Genomic DNA, 22,797 nt, shown 5'->3' on the forward strand with positions numbered 1-22,797 from the left:
GCCAAGGCCGAGCCAATCAGCGATAGTGGTAACGCCTCTGTGATAACATATTTAAGAAGGAAAAAAAGTTGCAGGGCACACAGAAACAGCAGCCAGAGAGAGGAGTGAGAACATGTAAGAGAAATAACCCTGCAGACACCAAGGTCAGTGAAGAAGGAGGGGGAGGAGGTGCTCCAGGCGCCGGAGCAGAGATTCCCTTGCAGCCCCTGGTGAAGACCATGGTGAGGCAGGCTGTCCCCCTGCAGCCCATGGAGGTCCACGGTGGAGCAGATATCCACCTGCAGCCCGTGGAGGACCCCACGCCGGAGCAGGTGGGTGCCCGAAGGAGGCTGTGACCCCGTGGGAACCCCGCGCTGGAGCAGGCTCCTGGCAGGACCTATGGATCTGTGGAGAGAGGAGCCCACCGAGCAGGTTTTCTGGCAGGACTTGTGACCCCGTGGGGGACCCACGCTGGAGCAGTGTGCTCCTGAAGGACTGCACCCTGTGGAAGGGACCCATGCTGGAGCAGTTCGTGAAGAACTGCAGCCCATGGGAAGGACCCACGTTGGAGAAGTTTGTGGAGAACTGTCTCCCGTGGGAGGGACCCCACGCTGGAGCAGGGGAAGAGTGTGATGAGTCCTGTCCCTGAAGAGGATGAAGCAGCAGAGATAACGTGTGATGAACTGACCGTAAACCCCATTCCCCGTCCCCCTGCGCCGCTGTGGGGGGTAGATAGAGAATCCGGGAGTGAAGTTGTGCCTGGGAAGAAGGGAGGGGTGGAGGGAAGGTGTTCTGAGATTTGGTTTTATTTCTCATTACCCTACTCTGGTTGATTGGCAATAAATTGAGTTAATTTTCCCCAAGCTGAGTCTGTTTTGCCTGTGACAGTAATTGGTGAGTGATCTCTCCTGTCCTTATCTCTACCCACAAGCCCTTTGTTATATTTTCTCTCCCCTGTCCAGCTGAGGAGGAGGGAGTGATAGAATGGCTTTGGTGGGCACCTGGCATCCAGCCAGGGTCAATCCACCACAGTCTTTGTATTTCTAATTCCAGAGTTAAAAAAAAAAAAAAAAAGAGACAATATCAAGTCTATGAATCTTTACAGCTTTCATTCAGTTTTATAAAAAATAGCATTTTATATATCCATAAATATAATACAGACACCAAAACATACACCTACATTTCTGCTTCAGCAATATCCTCATCAGGGCAACAATAGTATTCCACAAAACAGATCTGTCCATCTTCATTCCTAATCATATACTGCAGTGAAAGAAATCCTCGAGTATCGGTTCGAATGGACACCTTACAAGATAAAGCCAGTGCCTTTGCAGATGGTTTAAGCAAAGAAATTTTGTACCTGCAGGGGAGGAAAAAAAAGTCATCTGAAAAAAATACATTGTGTAGAGAGGAGCTGAAACATTACTCCCAATTGAAGCCATAGAATAACTAAAAAACAATTAGCAACGCGCTAATTTGATCTTTTCCTGGTAACAACATCGGACAGACACTGTTATCGCTTAGCTTTTGATCACAGACACAGACTTTTATCAGATGGGAAGTACTTTTTTTTTCTTGTACTAGTGAAATAAATGTCACAGTAATGCAAAAACAGTTTTTTAAACTTTCCAGCAAGAATGTATGACCTGTCACAGATGGCATTGATCACAGACTTACTAACCTGTTTGTCTGGGTCTGGTTACAGTGGAATGCTTCCATCAAATCAGAGTCCCTGGGGTAGTCCAGATGTGCACTTCCTGCATTTCCAAAAGTGGATAACCTGGAAGACAAAAGGCACCATCTCAAAAAACCCAATCGCAGCTCTGTAAAAACTCGTCTGACTTGGTCATCTTGCATATCTCAATGGCTGTTTCACAAAACAGTACTGTTTGTTTTGCTTTATTTAATTAAAAATGCTAAACTGTCCACATCAGTGTCACATTTATCAGGTTGTCAATATATTCATTACTATGTTAATTAGATTACATATTGTGATTTGCTATATTCATTACAATTCTTCCTGAAATAAACCAATATTCTAAGACAGTTTCCCCACCCTTCACCCTGAAAACTTCCAGTCTTTACCCACTGAAGAGCAGGAAGGCCAAGCATGAACATTTGAGTTGAAAGCATAGTTTCCAGTACCTGAAGTAGGGTTTATCTGGAGACATGGTAATCTGCAGAACTTCACTGGTCATATCCAGTTCAGCAAATGCTTCTCGTAGCCCCTCCGACTGCAGGATAATTTTATTAACAACATTTTTACTGCAGAAATCAAAGTCTAACAACTCATCAGGTTCTTCAGTGTTAATTTTGCACACTGTCACTACACCTCCTTCTTCCAAGAACAGCATCAAGGGATAACCATAACCACGATAACACATCCTAAGGGCCGTTGATGTTCCTGAAAAAGAGAATGAAATATACATTCTTCAGAGAGCTAGCTAGCACATCTGATCACTTTAGAAAATTCAGTTTTTACTGGCATATGGGGCACAGATCAATTTGATTTAGCATGTTTTGTCCAGCCTCCAATACACTAATGTAGCACGCTCAGTGTAGCCTCCTAGACACCCTTTGAAGTGTTAATGGTTATGCAGCAAAATGAAATTATTTGTATGTAGACACCAGTTCAAATCCAATTAACCAATTAGGCTGAGACAAGTTTCGCATGTTTTAGTTAGTATAACCAATTGTGTCCTATGTTTAGGCGCGTGTACAGAGTTAGTATAGCCAATTGTGTCCTATGTTTATGCGCGTGGACAGAGATAGTATAACCAATTATATTTTAGCTTTTGGCGCGTGGACAGCTGATGTTTAGCTTGACAAGGTATATAAGCACGCTATTTGGGCAATAAAGGGAGAACAACTTTAACCGTATCGGTGTCCGGTTGTTACTCGGCTCACGTCTCCAGATGGTTCCCTGCTACAAGTGGCGCCCGAACGGGGACCTGGCAGCTTGCTGAAACCTCCAAAGCATCGCAGAGCAGCGGTACCAGGAGGCTGGATCCGGCAGCTTGCTGAAACCTCCAAAGCATCGCAGAGCAGCGGTACCGGGAGGCTGGATCCGGCAGCTTGCTGAAACCTCCAAAGCATCGCAGAGCAGCGGTACCGGGAGGCTGGATCCGGCAGCTTGCTGAAACCTCCAAAGCATCGCAGAAACAGCGATACCGGGAGGCTGGGGACGTGAGAGGCAGAGGTGGGCACGAGCCGAAAGTAAAGCGTCGGAGCCTGGAGTTCGCGCAGCTGAGCGACCCTCTGCAAAGGTAAGAACCGTCATGGAAGATGAGGCGGCGGTTCGGCTCCTCGCAAGTATCCTCTCTAAGAGAGGGCTCGAGGCAGATATTAAAGGGATTCAAGCCCTTGTTAAGTGGGCTCAGGCAAAGGGACGGTGCCAGTCAGCTCCGCTTTTCTTCAATCCGCAAGAATGGTGAGAGGTTGGGGATTTACTCTGGGCTGACACGATTGAAGGCGGCAAGGAGGGTAAGGCAGCCCGGGAGCTGGGACCAGTATGGAAAGATGTAATAAATACCTTAAATGCCATGAAAGCAGAAAGGACAGTGGCTGCCGCAGCCCTTACTGCTTTGCAGCCAGAAGCTGCCGCTGCCGCACCTACTGCTACAGCACCCCCAAAGCCCGGTCGACTGGCCACATTTTTTGGGATCGGACACCAGCGCCCCATGAAAGGCACAACGGCAAAGCCAGTAGCCTCAGCCTCTGACGTTCGGAGGAGCGTGGGGCAGAAAGAGGAAGTAATGTCTTCAGTGACCGGTGATACTGAGAGCAAGGCGGAAGTTGCAGCTGCGGGCGATGGCGAGGGGCAGGGCATGCCAGTGACAAGTCAGCAGGCGGAGGAACAAGGCGGAGCTGCTTGCCGACCAGAATTGTATCCTCCGCTGCCCCCATCTGGCCAAGATTTTGAGTCACTCTCTCCGGTGGACGGCTCCCCCGTATCCACATCAAAGGGGCCGTTCCGTGACAGGACAGAAGAATTAATGAGAGAAGTCCTTGATCAGTTGAAAAACCTTGCCCTAGAAAAACAAAAAACCGAAGACTCACAAGAGATACAGAACGAGACCCTAGGAAAAGTTGCAAACGGGAATGAATGCCCACCTGTTACAAGATGCAGTTCTCAAATGATGACCACTGTCCCGAAGCTACCTATCACACCATCGAGCAACGCAAGTGTAATAGAACGTCCACCTTCGTATGCGATTCCGACAGCCCCCCCACCAACGAATGTTAAAGGGTTCCAAAAGAGATGGACAGGAATTGTGCGTGACGCCATTCTTGAAGGGAATTGGCAGGCAGCTGAAGGTATTGCCTGCCCAGTTGTAATTTCTGATAACACCGCGTCATGGGAGCCGCACGATTGGAAGATATTACAACAAGCAAAACAGACGGTGGAAAAATATGGGGTAAGATCCGAAGCTGCCCGGAACATCATCAAATATATCTTCACATGTGACATCATGTGCCCAAATGACTGCCAAAATTTGGCATCATTGCTGCTAACACCGTCTCAGTATTTGTTATGGACTAATGCTTGGAAAAGACTAGCCCTAGCCGAAGTAAACAAACCACGTCCACCGAATGATCCGTTGTATGGCATCTCCGTCGACATGCTTACCGGACAAGGGCCATATGCACCAACGCATGTTCAGCTGACCTATCCGACGAACATTCACCAACTGAGCTCAGAATTGGCACACCAAGCAATGTATCAACTCCCAGAGGGAAAACGCACACCTATTTTTGCTACCATTCGCCAGGGGACCACCGAACCCTATAGCCAGTTTATTGATAGACTTTCAGCAGCCCTGAAAGACCAGTCTGACCTGTCAGAAGACATGAAAGAATACATGCTTCGTCTTCTGGCTTTTGAGAACGCTAACGCTAGAATGAAGACAGTGTTAGCGAGTCTCCCGCAAGGAAGCCCAGTGGATGAAATGTTAGTAAGGGCAGCTCGAGCGGAACAGCACAGCCAGGCTGCAATGGTTGTTGCCACCGTAGAGGGAGTAGTGAAACAGCAAACCAAAATGATTACAGCAGCTCTGCAGAGGTCCAAAGGACCGACAGCCGACCGACCCTGTGTAAAAGACAATGGCAAGGATGGCGCGAAGGGTTTAGGACCTTGTTACCGTTGTGGAGAATTTGGGCACTTCAGGAGAAATTGCACTAAGACAGTCTGGTGCCGCAAGTGCAATCAGGACAATCACTCTACCGTGGCATGCCGCAAGTCGGGAAACTTCAAGCCGAGCGCGACAGGGCAGCGCGCCAAGACACAAGTGACCGCCCCAGTTCAAATTCCGGATTCCTGCGAGAACATCAATCAGCCACCTGGGGAAGCCTTGGAGTGGATGTGGAAACCGCAGTAGAGATAATACTGAAAGACCAGAACGTCACATCCATTCCTACGACGGCATACGGTCCTCTGTATCACGAAAATTCACCATTAGGAGGACTCTTACTGGGACGTTCATCTGCGGGAAAACTTGGTCTTATAGTACTCCCTGGAGTCATCAACTCGGACTTCACCGGGAACATAAAAATTATGGCTTATACCTTGCATCCACCTCTACATATTCCGAAAGGTAGTAAAATAGCTCAAATTGTGGCCTTTTTAAACTGTCAACCGTCATGTGACCGACCAAAGGAAGAGTGGCAGAAGAATAGAGGATCCAGAGGATTTGAATCGACAGGAACAGCTATCATGTTTACTCAGAAGCTATCTGAGCGACCAGCCCAGCCAGTGGTAATTCGACAGAGCTCAGAAAGCGTTGAACTTTACCCCCTACTTGACACAGGGGCAGATGTAACCATCATCAGCTCCAGACGTTGGCCCAAACATTGGCCTCTGCAACCGCCGACCTCCCAAGTTCTGGGGGTAGGAGGAGCTGAAATGCCTGAGTTGAGTGTGCAGCCCGTAACATTCTGTTTTTCTGAAGGACAATGTGTCACACTTCGACCTTATGTAATGCCACTCCCAGGAAACCTGGACGGATTAGTTGGCAGAGACATTCTCTCTCAACTTGGGGCTGTGATTACCACTAATACGCCAGTTTTTTGACATCGGCCACTGAAGAGCAGCCAACGCCGCCCACTCCACCCTTGACCTGGCTAACAGACACTCCTGTGTGGGTGGATCAGTGGCCGATGACTCAAGAACGGCTGCAAATAGCTCAACAACTGGTAAAGGAGCAACTTGATGCAGGACATATTAAACCATCAGTAAGTCCTTGGAACACTCCCATTTTTGTGATTCCAAAGAAGTCAGGGAAGTGGAGGTTGCTACATGATTTGCGAGCAGTAAACAAATGCAGACCATGGGAGCATTACAACCCGGTCTACCTTCCCCAACAATGATTCCAGAGGGCTGGCCATTGTTAATTATTGATTTAAAAGACTGCTTTTTCACGATTCCTTTACATTCCCAAGACTCCCAACGTTTTGCTTTCACCTTACCATCCATTAATCGAAGTGCACCTGCCCAAAGGTATGAATGGGTAGTATTGCCGCAAGGAATGAAAAATTCACCCACTTTGTGTCAACTATATGTAGCCTGGGCCCTTGAACCTATCCGTAGTAACAACCCCGACATGCTAATTTATCATTATATGGATGACATCCTATTTGCCCGAGAACACAGCATCACCGAGGTAGAGCTACAGTTCATCACAACTCATTTAAAATGCAAGGGATTAATTATTGCTCCAGAAAAGGTTCAGCGTTCTGAACCGTGGAAGTATTTAGGCTGGCACATAACTGACGGTCAAGTATGACCACAAAAGGTTACCTTGCATACGAACATTAAAACACTTGCTGATGCTCAAAAGCTGTTAGGAGATTTGCAATGGGTTCGGAATATCGTTGGTATTACAAATGAAGATATTGCACCGTTATTAACATGGTTACAGGGCACAGATGCCAACGCTCCTCGTATTTGCTCACCTGCACAACAGAATGCTCTCGTGCGGATTTCTACAAAGCTTACCAGCGGGTGGAGTTCGAGACGCTTTCCACTCGTCCCCCTGTCTCTCCTAATTGTTAATGCTCCTTTGTCGCCATTTGCAGTCCTGTGCCAGTGGATACAAAAGGAAAAGGGGGAAGCAGGCCGAATGGTACAAGGAGAGGAAAGACAAGATCAAAGAGGGAAAGACGAGAGCTGTCATGGTCATATGAATAATCATATTCGAATTATAGAATGGGTTTTTCTCCCTACACAACCCAAAACTTCACTTTTGACGCGCACAGAAGCCATCGGCCTAGCTATAAGGAAGAGTCGAGATCGAGTCAAGCAAACATTGGGTCAAGAGCCTGCTGACATTAGCATTCCTGTGCGAGTCGAGGACTTAGAGTGGCAGTTGCGTCATTCTACGGCAATTCAAGAAGCTCTTTTAGGCTATTCTGGACTTATACATAAAAAGCAACCAAAAGGACCCCTATGGCAGGTTTTAGGTAATCAGCAATGGATAGAACGTCCAAAGGTTTCACTAACACCAGTAGATGGAAGAACAGTCTTTACAGATGCAGGAAAAAAATCTCGGAAAGCAGCTTGTGTGTGGCAGGAGGATGGAAAATGGCAGACGCACGTGCTGCAAGGAGACGGGCAAGATAGCCTGCAGACTTCAGAGCTCAAGGCAGTCTGTTGGACCTTCTTGAAATGGACTGATGAACCTCTGAATGTGGTGTCTGATTCGCTGTATGTCGTCGGAGTAGTGCGCCGCATAGAGGACGCCTTACTAAAGCGTACTGCCAACCCTCAGCTGGGAAGTCTGTTTCAAGAATTACGACGCGCCATTAACACAAGGCAATATCAGTATTGTGTCATCCACATTAGAAGTCATATGTGGGACATTGGCCTAGGGGAAGGAAACGCCAGAGCAGATGCTGCAGTCAGTTGGATCACACACGTGCCTCCCTTGAATCAGTTTGAACAGGCACGGAATAGTCATGCAAACTTTCATCAGAATGCCCGTGCGTTGCGAAAACAATTTAGACTTACACATGCGGAGGCCCAAGGAATTGTTCAAGCATGCCCCCAGTGTAGCCATCATGGCCCAGGCCTCGGTTTGGGAGTCAATCCAAAAGGCTTGCGAGCCCTTGAACTGTGGCAGATGGACGTTACCCATGTAACAGAATTTGGGCGTCTGAAATATGTGCATGTTACAGTTGATACATTTTCAAAATTCATTTGGGCCACTGCTTTACCTGGAGAGCGAGCTCTTCATGTAAAGAAGCATCTCACAGCTTGTTTTGCTGTTATGGGGGTGTCCTGGTTTCAGCTGGGATAGAGTTAACTGTCTTCTTCACATACTGAACTCAAAACACAGCACTGTACCAGCTACTAGGAAGACAGTTAACTCTATCCCAGCTGAAACCAGGACAGGGGGTCCCAGAACATATTAAGACAGACAATGGCCCAGCTTACACAAGTCAGAGCGTTTCTCGATTTTTGGCTACTTGGGGGGTAAAACACAGCACTGGACTCCCGCATTCTCCAACTGGTCAAGCTATTATTGAAAGAACACACAGAGTACTAAGGGACTACCTGGCCAAGCAAAAGGCTACAGAGGAATTAGACCCTGTACAGCGACTACACAAGGCTCTTTTTACTTTGAATTATCTGTGCCTAAGGGAGGGCAGGGAGGAGCCACCTGTGGTCATACATCATACAACAGTTAAAGCAAGAAGGCCGCAGGCATTACCAGGGTTTCATGTTTTATACAGAAATCCGAAAACAGGACTGTGGGAAGGACCAGCCCCTGTACTTTTTAATGGGCGCGGGTATATGTGTGTCTCCACAGGTGAAGGACCATTGTGGGTACCAGCGCGATTTACCCGAGCTGCACGACAACCGAGAGAAGCCGACAAGAACGAAGACGACATCTGTGCCTCAGCAAATTAGCGGCCTTGCTGGCCTTTTTAGACAGTGTGTAAGATACCTTGTAATGTTAAGATGAATACTAATCAAAAGATTGGCAATCGTTTGAGCCCGAAAGGGTACCATTTGTGTATAACAAATCTGTTCCTACAGTGGGTGACGAGCGTCATGGCCATACATCGCATTAACCCTCAAGTAAATATGTGGGTCACATGGGCAAATGAGACGGGACAGCACTCCTTTTGTTTGGCAATGGCATCAGCTGCAGATCCATTTCGCAATTGTTTAATTGGAATACCCCAATTTAATGCAGAGGATTTTAAGAGTCATAGCACTGGAAACTGTAGCAAAAGTCAGTCTGTAGCACAGTGTGCCGCGCAATTAATTAATATGGCAAATGTCTCGTTGCCCTGGGACCCGCAAGAGCGAGATCTGCTGGGATCAATGCCCATTGACAACTCTACCAAAAACGTAACGCAAACTTGTTTTGTATTTGGCGGTTCGTTACTTGCTGGCACAAACATGTATAAACCTCAGAGTTGGTCTCTGTGGACCAATGTAACAAGCCGCTCTACGATATATGGCTATATGAATGCAGGAGATTTTTGTGGTACCAGCCGCACCGAAAGTCAAAAACAAGGCCTTGGCGCCTTAGGAGCAGAAACAAAAGGCAGTAAGCAATCTATATGGGTAAACAATACTGCTAAAGCCTTACCCCCTGGAGTGTTTTTAATTTGTGGCGACCGAGCTTGGCAAGGCCTGCCAAAAAATGCAATAGGAGGACCGTGCTATTTAGGTAAGCTCACCTTATTTGCACCTTCCATTAGGGCTTGGAGGAACTTTACAAGACACCACCCTCGGAGCAAGCGAGCAATAACGCGGTTGACTCCTGAGTGCAATGATAAGGTGGAACTTTTGGGAACACCTGCAAGGGTAGCGTTGTCTCTCCTCCTCCCAGGTGGTGCAGCAGGGAACGCTTTGAACAATTTAAATAAGCTTGCTTGTTGGACGCAAAAGCAGTTTAACACAACTGCTGATGTAATCACGCAATTATTAGCTGATCAGAGTAGCTTGCGCCATGCTGTTTTACAAAATAGAGCTGCCATTGATTTTTTGTTATTAGCCCAAGGACATGGCTGTGAAGATTTTGAAGGAATGTGTTGTATGAACTTGACCGATCATTCTGAATCCATTCACAAGGCACTGTCGCTGATGAAGCAACGCATGTCTCATATTACAGTGTCAACATCTCCATTTGACGAGTGGCTAGCCAGCTTGGGCCTTGGTGGATGGCTGGGAAACTTATTTAAGGAAGGAATTTGTTTGATTGTTTATGGATTGATATTTGTTTTAGTAGCATGTATATGTGTGTCATGCATAAAAAAGGGTTTAGAAAAGATAGTAAATAAGGCCTGGCTTGTCCAAAAACATAAAGGGGGAATTGTGGGAGATTTCATGGAAAATGGGGGACATTTCTTTGAGCCTGATTATTTAGAGTTAGCATAAGTAGGCCGCAGTTAGCATGAGTGGGCCAGAGTACGTGACAGCTGCAGTATGAAAGGACTTTGAACCACCAGAAAAACAACGGACATGAGGAACTTGGACAGTGGAGCAATTAATAAACAAGATAACAGAACTGCAGAGGCAAGAAGGAGCTGCAAGAGCTTTAACGCAATTAAGAAAGCTGTCATTTCGGCTTAGAGCATTTAGCTGCGGGATGGGGACTTAGGAGTTGGTTTGTATCTTTGTTAAAAATAGGGGTTTCTTTATTCTTGTGTATTTTATTAGGTATAATGTTGCTTTTACTGTGTTTAATTAATTGTGTTCATAGATCTTGTAGGTTACCTTGATCAACGTGAAGGGTCAAGATTCTTTGTGCATTGCAACCGCATCACAAAGCCCATGAACCAATAGACAGGGTGGCTATGACTCGTGCAGCGCGCCTGGCCAGCAAGCGCATGCGTCATAGGCTCCCCATGTTGCAACCGAGGCGGATTTTGGCACCCGCTGGCCACGTGTGCTAAAATCCGTTCCTCTGCAGGTGTATAAATACTGGGATTTTCCGAAGAGCATCGGGCTGGTGTATGGCAAGGCCATCGTTGCCTACGTGGGGACGCCCACATAAAAGCTGGCGCCTACCGATTGCTGGGCTGAGTTTGCGGCGCAAGATGGCACAAGAATGTATGGATGGTCCGTCTTCCTCACAGTCCTCGGTTGGATGTAGTCACAGATACTGCCGCAAGCCAAAGAAAACATCTGGGTGACCCTGGCTGACGTGACCGGACAAGATTGCTTATGCCTCCGTACAGCAGCACCAAGCAATCCCTTTTTCACAGGTTTAATAGGGGGTTCCACTGGCATCAGCGAAGTTTAAGAACTTATTGATGGAAACAATTGATGAAAAAACAAAAAGGGGGAATTGTTGCGGACACATATTTAGCTAACGGTCGCAAAAGTATTCCAGACACCTTTAGAAGGCCTTGAACAGAATAAACAAGAAGACAAAAAAAGAAAGATGCCAATTAGAAGAACACAGGTGCACATTCCAAGATAAAGGAAACTTGGCACGAAGAACCTCAATTCGGCAGTTTATCTTAACCAATTAGGCTGAGACAAGTTTCGCATGTTTTAGTTAGTATAACCAATTGTGTCCTATGTTTATGCGCGTGTACAGAGTTAGTATAGCCAATTGTGTCCTATGTTTATGCGCGTGGACAGAGATAGTATAACCAATTATATTTTAGCTTTTGGCGCATGGACAGCTGATGTTTAGCTTGACAAGGTATATAAGCACGCTATTTGGGCAATAAAGGGAGAACAACTTTAACCGTATCGGTGTCCGGTTGTTACTCGGCTCACGTCTCCAGATGGTTCCCTGCTACACCCCGGAAGTATTTACATGTTACTATAGATACATGCAGCGGCTATATCTGCCCTACTGCCGAAACTAAAAGTAACGCCACCGCCACCATACATTTTTGTCACGCCATCAGTATATTAGGGGTTCCACAAGAAATAAAAACCGATAATGGCCCCAATTATGTTAGTTCTCGAGTTCGCGAATTTTTAAATAAGTGGGGCATCTCACATGTAACCGGAATACCCTACAATTCTACAGGACAAGCAATCGTTGAACGAGCCCATCAAACCCTAAAGACGCAGTTAGACCGTCTTAGGGAGGGGGAGAAGGTACCTGTAAGCTATCAAAATGAACTGTTAGCCAAGGCCTGCGTGGTAATAAATCATATGCCACGAGGCGACTCAGATCCATCTCAGCATCACACCGCGGCACAGCGACATTTTTCTACCGCATTGCTATCTGACCGTACGCTGGGAGCACCAGTTCGGTATCGAGATCCAATCACGATGGAATGGCAAGGGCCAGTACCCATTTTACAATGGGGGCGAGGATACGCCTGTGTCCAAACAGACTCAGGACCCAGATGGGTACCGGCCAAATGGATCCGACCAGATGTACAAGGAACCAATAAGGATTAACAGCCTACAAAGTGATACCCCCAAAACTGCGAGGAGGACTCTGTTCCCTAGGACGATTGAGAGCCTGGGCACCTACAGAAGCACAATTAATCAACGTGACACGTCGAGAAAAAAGAACTGTACAGGTAAAGAAGTTGGACAGCTCTTGTGACCCCAACGTCTGTTTACCCACTGATTTTTTATACTTGACACTCTCATCGGTTACTCCAGTAGGACCTTGGATAAACAGAATGAATATTCAAGCTTTAGCCTGTTTGGTTTTAAAACAAGGAAATGCCACTGCTCGAGCCATTGACGCATTAACAGCGCTTCAGGAAATGACAACAAATCAATTACAAGCACTACTTCCACCCATAGATTTTCTACTGGCTCAATTTGAGGTAGGATGCAAACAAAACAACACCCTTTTTCCAGAATTTTGTTGTTTAGACTTTACAAACAACACCGAGACGCCGAAAACCATCAGACACCAAGCCGAGATCATTCGACAACTCCAAGATGCCGTAAAAGTGGTAGGGATTTCAGGTATTCCTGAGGATTGGTTTGGCTGGTTGAAAAAATGGGGTTTCTCCATCATTGGAGGTCTGTGTGTTTTGGCCATTGTCTGTATGATCATTCCTTGTGCTTTGGCGCTTTGGAAAAGTATGTTAGATAGAATAGTTAAACAAACTATGCACGCTTATGTATTGGACTCACCTATTGCAAGCGAAACTGTTTAGATGAGCTTAGGGAGGGGGAATTGTGGGAGAATTTGTGGGAGAACTTGTGGGAGAACGAGGGAAACTGCGTAAGGCAGAACTGTTATTCTCTGTTTGCTAGAACAAGACACTACTGTTCTTTGTTATAAGTTTGTTGAAGTAAGCACAAAAGTAGAACAAGGTCGGGCGTACGTGACTGATAACAGGAGGGCAACGTGACCGAAGACAGGGTGCAAGACAGCATGCAGGTGGAGGAACTATTCACGTGATCAGAAGACTTTATCCAATTAGACTATTGTTTAAGCGCGTGAACGGCACATGTTAACCAATCAACAAATGGCTTATGTGTGAGTAGATATTAGAAACATATATAACCGAGTGTTGCGCAGTTAATCGACGGAGAAACCGTTTGATCCACAGTATCTGTGTTGGTCCATTTTCTCCCCAGGGCGGGTCCCTGGCGATGCGTCGTTTTCCCTAGATTGTTGCAGCGGAGAAAGTGCGGCAGCATTTATGTGATGTGGGTGATGTGGGCCCTGGACTGAAAACAGATCAACAGTAAAGGCAGTCATGGCATGTGTCAGTCCTGAGGGACAGCGCTGGCCTCAGCGTCAGAACTCCAGCCTAAACGTATCACATGACTTGCCAGAGATGCCTGAACAAATTACTTGACATGTCTTCTTATCAAGATTATAGAAACGGTTTGAGATTTTCAGCCCCAAACCAGAGCAAGGGTACGAGATAGGGCTGTTCATTGGACCTCATGCCACAAAAGGGTTCTCTCCCAAAACAAGTGGTTCTTTTGTGCCTTACACAGATCCAGGAAACATTATCTTCACAGGAAGACTCCTCTGTTTTTCAGTTACATCCATCAGCTCCTTTCTTCTCTCCACTGACTGTTATCACAGCACATGCTTGTATTAGCGTAAGTAAACAGGATGGATCCTGCTTAACTGCAATAGCTGCCATGCTTAGAAGGACTTAAGGTAAGGAAGTCAGAAGTTTTGCCAAGACTGGAAATCTCTCTATTGCTATGTACAGGTTTCACTATGTGATTACACGATACACATACACGGTAAAGGTAAATATGCACCATACCTGGCAAAGAACTGGTACCAAAAATGGTCAAGCAGTCAAGAAGAACAGACAAATTGATCCGGAACATCACTGATTCCTCCTGAACAGCAAATTCCTGAAAAATTTCTGCCTATAAGAGAAAGGAAAAAGATGAAGAGAGGGGAGTTTTTGCAATTATTTTACAGCTTACACTTATCTCCTTAAATTCAGCACTTTCACTTTCAGAGATCAGCATAATACAAAGTGATTTCTACATGCAACACAATATCCATTAAAGAAAAACAGGTCTACATCCTCAAAAACTAGTAAAATAAAATCAGGTCACAGTTTAAACAAAGTAGTGTGGCATAAGCATGAAAACCTAAACTTTTGTCTTTTATAGTTTAAAAACAAGCTACAAATGTTAAAGCCTAAAGCTGCCTACTTCTGGAGCTGGAAACATTCAGGGAACTATATAATGTAAATGCCACACTTCTCAAGAAACAATACTTATTTACTTTTCTTCTTTAGGAGCATGATGAAACATTTCAAATAATAAAAATATGTAACTGCTTTTCCAAAAGCAGCTCAAATCACCCCATTTTTCTTCTCAGATATTCTGTTCCTGTGGTTACCACAAAGCAGCTGGTGCCCGGTGGCAAACAGGATGTAGCCTGGAGTAGTTTACCCCCATCAGACTAGCCAATGGCATGTTTCAGCAGGTGGTGAACTCGCCTAACAGCTCAACACTTTCAAAGGAACCTCCAGTCACTGTTCCCCTGCTCCCATCCCCCTCTGTTCCCTGCTCCTGCCCACATGTGCCTGCTGCTTAACTTCCACTAGCACACACTGGCCACTTTATGAGCCAGCTTAAGCTAACCAAATACAGCACTAGTGTAAGGAAGGACTGTGCAGCAAGGAACAGAAGAAAGCAAAGGGAGATGCAGGAATAGGGAGACTCAGGCTTCTCCCCTTTCACGCAGAGCTCAGACTGCAGTTTCACAGATAGCAAAGACACAGACTCCAAAGGACAGAAGAAAGGTAAAGTTGGGTTTGAGTTACTACCATAAAATATTCCTCACCCCTTCCATTTACATCCCCAGTATCATACGTGCTTTCAAAAACAGGAACCAGCACAATGCCTGTTCTTATGAACAAAGCATTTAGAAGTTGGATATGCATTAAATAAAAACAAACAAACAAAAAACCACCCAGAAAGTAAACCATTGTTAAAAGAAGAAAAAAATTAAAAGTGCACCTTAAAAATTTAAAATTAAGCAAAGCCAACAGTCATAGCTAGGAAAAAGGTAGCAGAAAGTGAACAAGGCTGCTTTTGATCTTATATTAAATGCAAGTTAAAAAGAAATAATTTAGATTGCTATTTAAAGCTGCCTATATGGACAGTTCAGTGTAGTTGAGATCCTTTGTCTATGCATAATCTCTCAAGCACCCTTTCTGGACAAAGCTAGCACAGGCAGAATCAGAGAGCAAAAGGAGCAGACCACCGCTCCAGTCTTGTGATGAATCACACACTCCCGCCCTGTGGTTGGAAGCTCTTAGCTTAGCCCAGCTGATACGCTATCTATGAATGTCTGTGAATTTGTATTCCCTTTCAAAGTTGACTTAAATTCACCTTTTTGGCTTTGGAATGAAACATAATAAAAATACTTGAAGATAGATACTTTATGAACCTGCTCACGCATCTAAGAATGGCATGGTCAGATGGAGCAATGAGCTTAGCAGTTGCCAACACATTAAAAAAGGGTACAAGTTCATCACGCAAGCAGGCATGCATGAACAAACCAAGCACTGAGTTCGGCCTTTCAATAGCACAGACATAAGTGACCACAGCCTCATCAGAGTACTTCCCTCACACCAGCTCCCGCAGCTATGCCATGATTTCACCAGTTTCCCAATCTCCGCTGGTAAACTTGTTGTACACCTCCTCTATCACGTAATTGGGGCCTTTCTAAGGTCTCTAATAGCGGTACCAGCCCCTCCTCATCGCTAACGCCGGGCCCGGAGCCCGCGGCCCGGGCGGGGGGCGCAGCCCCCACCTGGATGAAGGCATTAGCCTGGATGCATTTGGCGTCCTCTACTGCCACCCTAAGGCCGTTGGCCGTGGCGAAGCAGGTGGCGTGGTCCTGGAAGTGGACGGCTCTGAGGAGGCTGGAGAGGTGGCGGGCGTTGTCCAGACTGGCCGCCAGCACGTACGACTCACCGCTGGCGGATAGCTGCGCGGAGAGCGGCATAGCAGTCACCCAACCAAGCGCACGGCAGTTCCGGAGAAGACCAGAAGTGCGAGCAGCCGGAAGTGCGAGTGACTTCCGTCACGGCGTGGTGCGGACAAGAGGAAGCATGAGGTTTCGGCTGCCTGGCCGAAGAAGCGAGCCAAGAGGGCCCCGAGTGTGCCTGAGCTGAATGCTAAGACGAGCTTAGAGGAGTACAGCATCTTGCCGCTGGTCTCCCAGGTACTTCCCAGCCCTGCTGACCCAGGGTGGAGTGGGCCGGGCCGGGTGTCCCCACGCTGCTCCCAGCCTGCGTCGGCGTACCCATAGGAAGAATACCTCATCTCTGGGCCGTGCGTTAGGGAAGTATTCCGCCTCCACGGAGAAGGCGGCGCTGCCTGCAATGAGCCGCAGAGATATGGATGACCGCTACCTTATGCTGCCGTGCCCCAGTCAGTCGGCGTAGCGTGCTGTTGACGGGCCTGCGCTGCTCCTGGGGGCCGAGCTCTGCTGCCTTTTCTGCTTCTAGGGCTAGAGTACTGTGACTCGGGGTATCTGGAGGGAATCCAGCTGCTATGCGAGGATAGAGAGATTTATTTGTAACTTTTATAATCCCAGCACAAATAAAAGTAATATGCGATGGTATGTTATTTCAATGAAAACATGTGAAGAGCATTATTCTAGTCAATGTAAATAAGTTGTGTTATTTTAATCTCAGAAGTACTTTAGAGTTGGATAATTCTGTTATATACAGAGGACTTATGGAAATTACACCAGTTTCATTTAGGAATCATCCTGAGAAGGCTTCGATAAGTGCCTTGTAGTTTGATTAAAAGAAAACCAAAAAGTAGCATGCTGAAGTCTGAGACTTCATCACATGCTCATCTGTAGGAAAAGCTAAATTGTTGTGCACCGAGACTGTAGCTCAGGTCATTTTATAGGGAAAGAGGGGTGCCTTTTCCAAATAAGTATTGCATATGGCTTTCTTAATACTTGTGTGTTTTGTACTAGTGAAAGGCTTTACGTAGGAACATGCTGAAGCATGATGGATGACAGTTGTTCATGTTGTAACAAAACATAAAAACTTACGCCCCCGTGTTCTGTAGGAAAGTCATCACTCTTGCTGAGTGAGTGATTCTATGTGGGTGTGGAGATAATGTTAATAACAAATGTTCTTACTGTGTTTTTCTGTAATTACAGTTGAAACATTTATTGTTGCTGCGTTGTAGTGGTTTTAAGGCTAGAAACTTCCTTTTCCTGCTTAACTTTTGTGTCTTTTTTTCCTAGGGTAAATGGAAAAACAAGGAGTGAGTGCTTATTTTCTCTTCTCGTTGAATTAATTTCAGAACAAGGCATCTAATGCAAGACTTAAGAATGTTGATGCCTCACTCTAAAGCAGGTAGGGCTAGGCATTGTCCCTAAATTAAATTTTCAGAATAGTTTTAAACCAAGAACTTCTAACAGCACGTTCTTTTTAAAAATATGGTACATAACTGTTTTAATGAAACTGTGACCTTTTATCTTAAATAAACAAACATCAAACCCCTTTTGAGCCAACAGTGACTGTCATTGTATCCTAATATTCTCTGAGAAATTACTCCTGTGGCCTTAGTCCTGTAAGTGCCTAGATACTTTTGTTGTTATATTTATTCATTGCATAACATGGCTGAAACAACTTGATAGTTATTCTTAATCTTTCATTTATATCCAGTAAAATTTTTGCAAAAGGACCAACTGTTAAAAAAAACTTCTTGTGTTAAATTGGTTTTCAAGCCTTCTAAATGTTGTTCTTGTCTTCCAGATACTAAAATGGACTGTAAAGACCAGTTGTCTGTAATTAATGAGGTAATCTGGGATTTAACTAGAGCTTCTTTTTTGTTTTCTCTGGAAATTCAATGTGCAAGAGAAAAGGGCAACCACATTCAAAGGATCTCATACTAGTTATAGGAGTTGTACAACTTCATAAATTTAAATTATTGATATTAAAAAAGCGGTAATGTTAAAACAGGAAGTTGACTTTTGATTAATAAAACCAAAATAAAACCTTTAACTAAACATAACTTTAAACATGAAGAAATAAAACAGAATGTGCCTTTCTATATAGGTGAAAGATGTATTATAATTTATACTTGAAGAAATCAAGGAACAAATATACAGTGAGACCAAACAATGTAGTAGGACATTGGTAGTGCTGAAACTAAAACCTAACGTCACAACTCCTGCTCTAATGTTGATATCCTGGAGAGCTGTGATGGGTTAACCCTGGCTGGATGCCAGGTGCCCACCAGAGCTGTTCTATCACTCCCCCTCCTTCTCAACTGGACAGGGGAGAGAAAATATAACAAAGAGCTTGTGGGTCGAGATAAGGATAGGAGAGATCACTCACCAATTACCGTCACGGGCAAAACAGACTCAGTTTGGGGAAAAATTAACTTGATTTATTACAAATCAACCGGAGTAGGGTAATGAGAAATAAAACCAAATCTCAGAACACCTTCCCTCCACCCCTCCCTTCTTCCCGGGCACAACTTCACTCCCGGATTCTCTACCACCCCCCCAGCGGCACAGGGGGACAGGGATGGGGTTTACGGTCAGTTCATCACACGTTATTTTCTGCCGCTTCATCCTCCTCAGGGGGAGGACTCATCACACTCTTCCCCTGCTCCAGCGTGGGGTCCCACCCACGGGAGACAGTCCTCCACGAACTTCTCCAACGTGGGTCCTTCCCACGGGCTGCAGTTCTTCACGGGCTGCAGTTCTTCACGAACTGCTCCAGCATGGGTCCTTTCCACGGTGTGCAGTCCTTCAGGCACAGACTGCTCCAGCGTGAGCCCCCCACGGGGTCACAAGTCCTGCCAGAAAACCTGCTCCGTGGGCTCCTCTCTCCACAGATCCGCAGGTCCTGCCAGGAGCCTGCTCCAGCGCGGGGTTCCCACGGGGTCACAGCCTCCTTCGGGAACCCACCTGCTCCGGCGTGGGGTCCTCCACGGGCTGCAGGTGGATATCTGCTCCACCGTGGACCTCCATGGACTGCAGGGGGACAGCCTGCCTCACCATGGTCTTCACCACGGGCTGCAGGGGAATCTCTGCTCCGGCGCCTGGAGCATCTCCTCCCCCTCCTTCTTCACTGACCTTGGTGTCCGCAGGGTTGTTTCTCTTACATGTTCTCACTCCTCTCTCCGGCTGCCGAATACCGCCGTCCCAACTTTTTTTCCTTCTTAAAAATGTTATCACAGAGGCGTTACCACTATCGCTGATTGGCTCGGCCTTGGCCGGCGGCGGGTCTGTCTTAGAGCCGGCTGGTATGGGCTCTGTCGAACACAGGGGAAGCTTCCAGCAGCTTCTTACAGAAGCCACCCCTGTAACCCCACCCGCTACCAAAACCTTGCCACACAAAACCAATACATTCCACCCCTCGCCTCTGTGCATCACATTTTTAAGAACTATCATTAAAATCTACATTCATCACACAAAATCTTCACTCACATCAACAAAAAAGAATTCCCCACACCAATCAAAATAATATCATCACAAAACCGACAAAAAGTGGACAATTTACACACAATCCACCCCTCGTCCCTTCACCACAATTACAACAATAAAAATTCCCCGCTCGTCAATGCAGCTCTTAACTCTCTAGCTGCGTTCAGTCCATGTTTTGCCCGTTACCTCTCTCAGTTACTATCCTTATCTCAAATTCCTCACTTGCCCGCATTCTCCACCAAAAAGACTGTGATGGGTTAACCCTGGCTGGATGCCAGGTGCCCACCAGAGCTGTTCTATCACTCCCCCTCCTTCTCAACTGGACAGGGGAGAGAAAATATAACAAAGAGCTTGTGGGTCGAGATAAGGATAGGAGAGATCACTCACCAATTACCGTCACGGGCAAAACAGACTCAGTTTGGGGAAAAATTAACTTGATTTATTACAAATCAACCGGAGTAGGGTAATGAGAAATAAAACCAAATCTCAGAACACCTTCCCTCCACCCCTCCCTTCTTCCCGGGCACAACTTCACTCCTGGATTCTCTACCACCCCCCCAGCGGCACAGGGGGACAGGGATGGGGTTTACGGTCAGTTCATCACACGTTATTTTCTGCCGCTTCATCCTCCTCAGGGGGAGGACTCATCACACTCTTCCCCTGCTCCAGCGTGGGGTCCCACCCACGGGAGACAGTCCTCCACGAACTTCTCCAACGTGGGTCCTTCCCACGGGCTGCAGTTCTTCACGAACTGCTCCAGCATGGGTCCTTTCCACGGTGTGCAGTCCTTCAGGCACAGACTGCTCCAGCGTGAGCCCCCCACGGGGTCACAAGTCCTGCCAGAAAACCTGCTCCGTGGGCTCCTCTCTCCACAGATCCGCAGGTCCTGCCAGGAGCCTGCTCCAGCGTGGGGTTCCCACGGGGTCACAGCCTCCTTCGGGAACCCACCTGCTCCGGCGTGGGGTCCTCCACGGGCTGCAGGTGGATATCTGCTCCACCGTGGACCTCCATGGACTGCAGGGGGACAGCCTGCCTCACCATGGTCTTCACCACGGGCTGCAGGGGAATCTCTGCTCCGGCGCCTGGAGCATCTCCTCCCCCTCCTTCTTCACTGACCTTGGTGTCCGCAGGGTTGTTTCTCTTACATGTTCTCACTCCTCTCTCCGGCTGCCGAATACCGCCGTCCCAACTTTTTTTCCTTCTTAAAAATGTTATCACAGAGGCGTTACCACTATCGCTGATTGGCTCGGCCTTGGCCGGCGGCGGGTCTGTCTTAGAGCCGGCTGGTATGGGCTCTGTCGAACACAGGGGAAGCTTCCAGCAGCTTCTTACAGAAGCCACCCCTGTAACCCCACCCGCTACCAAAACCTTGCCACACAAAACCAATACAAGAGCTTTTCAGATTGCTTGTAGCTTTAGTGAAGTTATTACTCCTGGTAATAAATACTTGAGATTTTTCAACAAAACAAGTGCTTAAACTTAAGTTTGGGGATCAGTAGGTGTAATTTATTAAGATGAGACCTTTGCTTTTGAATTTAATATTTTGGGAAGGGGGAAGATATTAGAGATTAATGTGGAAAGTTTTTGAAAAATGTCTTTGGAATTTTGTAAATAGCTAATTTGATGTGTCTTGTGTAGGTGTGTGAAAAGAAAAACTGCAAGAAGTGCATCTTTTTTGAAGCCAAAAAGAAACAGGATCTCTATATGTGGTAAGAAAATGTTATGTTTTCTTACATTTCCATATATAGCTGGGGATGCTTCTGTTCTATCTAAAGTTTGCTACTGTAATAGTGAAGATGTGTGAAATGTTGTTGCTTAGTTATATCTGTGCTAATCCTGCACTTTTGTAGGTAGTGCAAGCTTACAATGCATGACCAGCTTTCATAGACTGTTTACAAAAGCTTTTTACAAAATTGTCTAGAAAGTATTTTTTAAGTATGTTAAAGGAACTCAATAATGCTATAAAAGCAACTGAAATTACTTCAATACAGAAATAACTGGTTGGAGTATACTATAGAAATCCAACGTACCTTCTGGCTGCTGTTAACATTTTTCTTTTCTCTTCCCCGTGTCGTGGTTTAACCCCAGTAAACTCCAGTAAGGAGGCCTACTGCCTTTCATAGTTTTGTCTGATGGTTTCTTCCATGGTTGGGAGTGAGTGAGTTAGAAAAAGCCATAGTTAACATTTCGGCAGTAATAGAAAACCTTGAGAATAGAACAATTGATGCAATAAGAGCCCAACAATTAGAAATATCCAGTTTATCTCAAATTGTACAACAAAATAGAATGGCATTAGATCTATTATTGACCTCTCAGGGTGGAGTATGCACAGTTATAAATACGAGTTGTTGCATGTATATAGATCAAAGTGGAAGAATCTCCACCGACTTAGAAGAAATTTGGAAACAGACCAAAATTTTACATGAGATAACAAAGGATGACCTCTCATGGGGATTTAAAGAACTGTGGGACAAACTAACATCCTGGCTGCCAAATTTTGGATGGCTAAAGCAAATTTTTATTGTGGTTATAATTTTAATGACTTTAGGAATGATGGTCTGCATTATGCTTAAGTGTTTTGTGTGGTGTTGTCAGAGCACGGTAGAAAATTACGAAAGTTGGAAACGAAATAAAATCAGACATCAAGTAGAAACCGGAAAATACTTTACATGGTCTCTCGGAAGTAGTGGAATCCTATAGTTGCAAAAGAATTTGCAAAGGTTTAAAGAAAAGGGGGGGTTGATATAGAGAACGAACTGCTTATTGCTTAATGATTGTCTCTCTGTAACTTTACATACCAAGGACTGGTGTTTGTCAAGGATTAAGCCTGTCAGAGACTGGCACTTGGGAGTGATGAGCAAGAAGGAACCATGAGCGATCACAAAACTTAATTAAATGTTTGATGAACTTACGATCTTGTTAAGAAGGCACAAGTAGAGGCCTTGCTTGAATAGATAGGGCCGGAAAAGAT

The 22,797-nt window shown here is 45.9% G+C and overlaps 1 protein-coding gene and 1 long non-coding RNA gene across 2 annotated transcripts; one reads left to right on the forward strand and one right to left on the reverse strand.

The window, feature by feature from the left end:
• Nucleotides 1-1,089: 1,089 nt before the first annotated feature.
• Nucleotides 1,090-16,367, reverse strand: RAD1 (RAD1 checkpoint DNA exonuclease). The gene is made up of 5 exons (XM_052775451.1): nt 16,173-16,367; nt 14,158-14,266; nt 2,125-2,383; nt 1,661-1,759; nt 1,090-1,339 (listed from the first exon to the last, which is right to left on the reverse strand). Exons 1-5 carry the CDS (start codon nt 16,365-16,367, stop codon nt 1,156-1,158), a joined length of 846 nt encoding a protein of 281 aa, XP_052631411.1. The 3' UTR covers nt 1,090-1,155.
• LOC128136224 (uncharacterized) lies at nt 16,350-21,904 on the forward strand. The gene is made up of 4 exons (XR_008233289.1): nt 16,350-16,586; nt 17,631-17,742; nt 18,145-18,188; nt 21,465-21,904. It is a non-coding gene; the product is annotated as an uncharacterized LOC128136224 (long non-coding RNA).
• The last annotated feature ends 893 nt before the right edge of the window (nt 21,905-22,797 follow it).

This window comes from Harpia harpyja, chromosome W (assembly GCF_026419915.1).
Source record: "Harpia harpyja isolate bHarHar1 chromosome W, bHarHar1 primary haplotype, whole genome shotgun sequence".
Taxonomy (NCBI): domain Eukaryota; kingdom Metazoa; phylum Chordata; class Aves; order Accipitriformes; family Accipitridae; genus Harpia; species Harpia harpyja.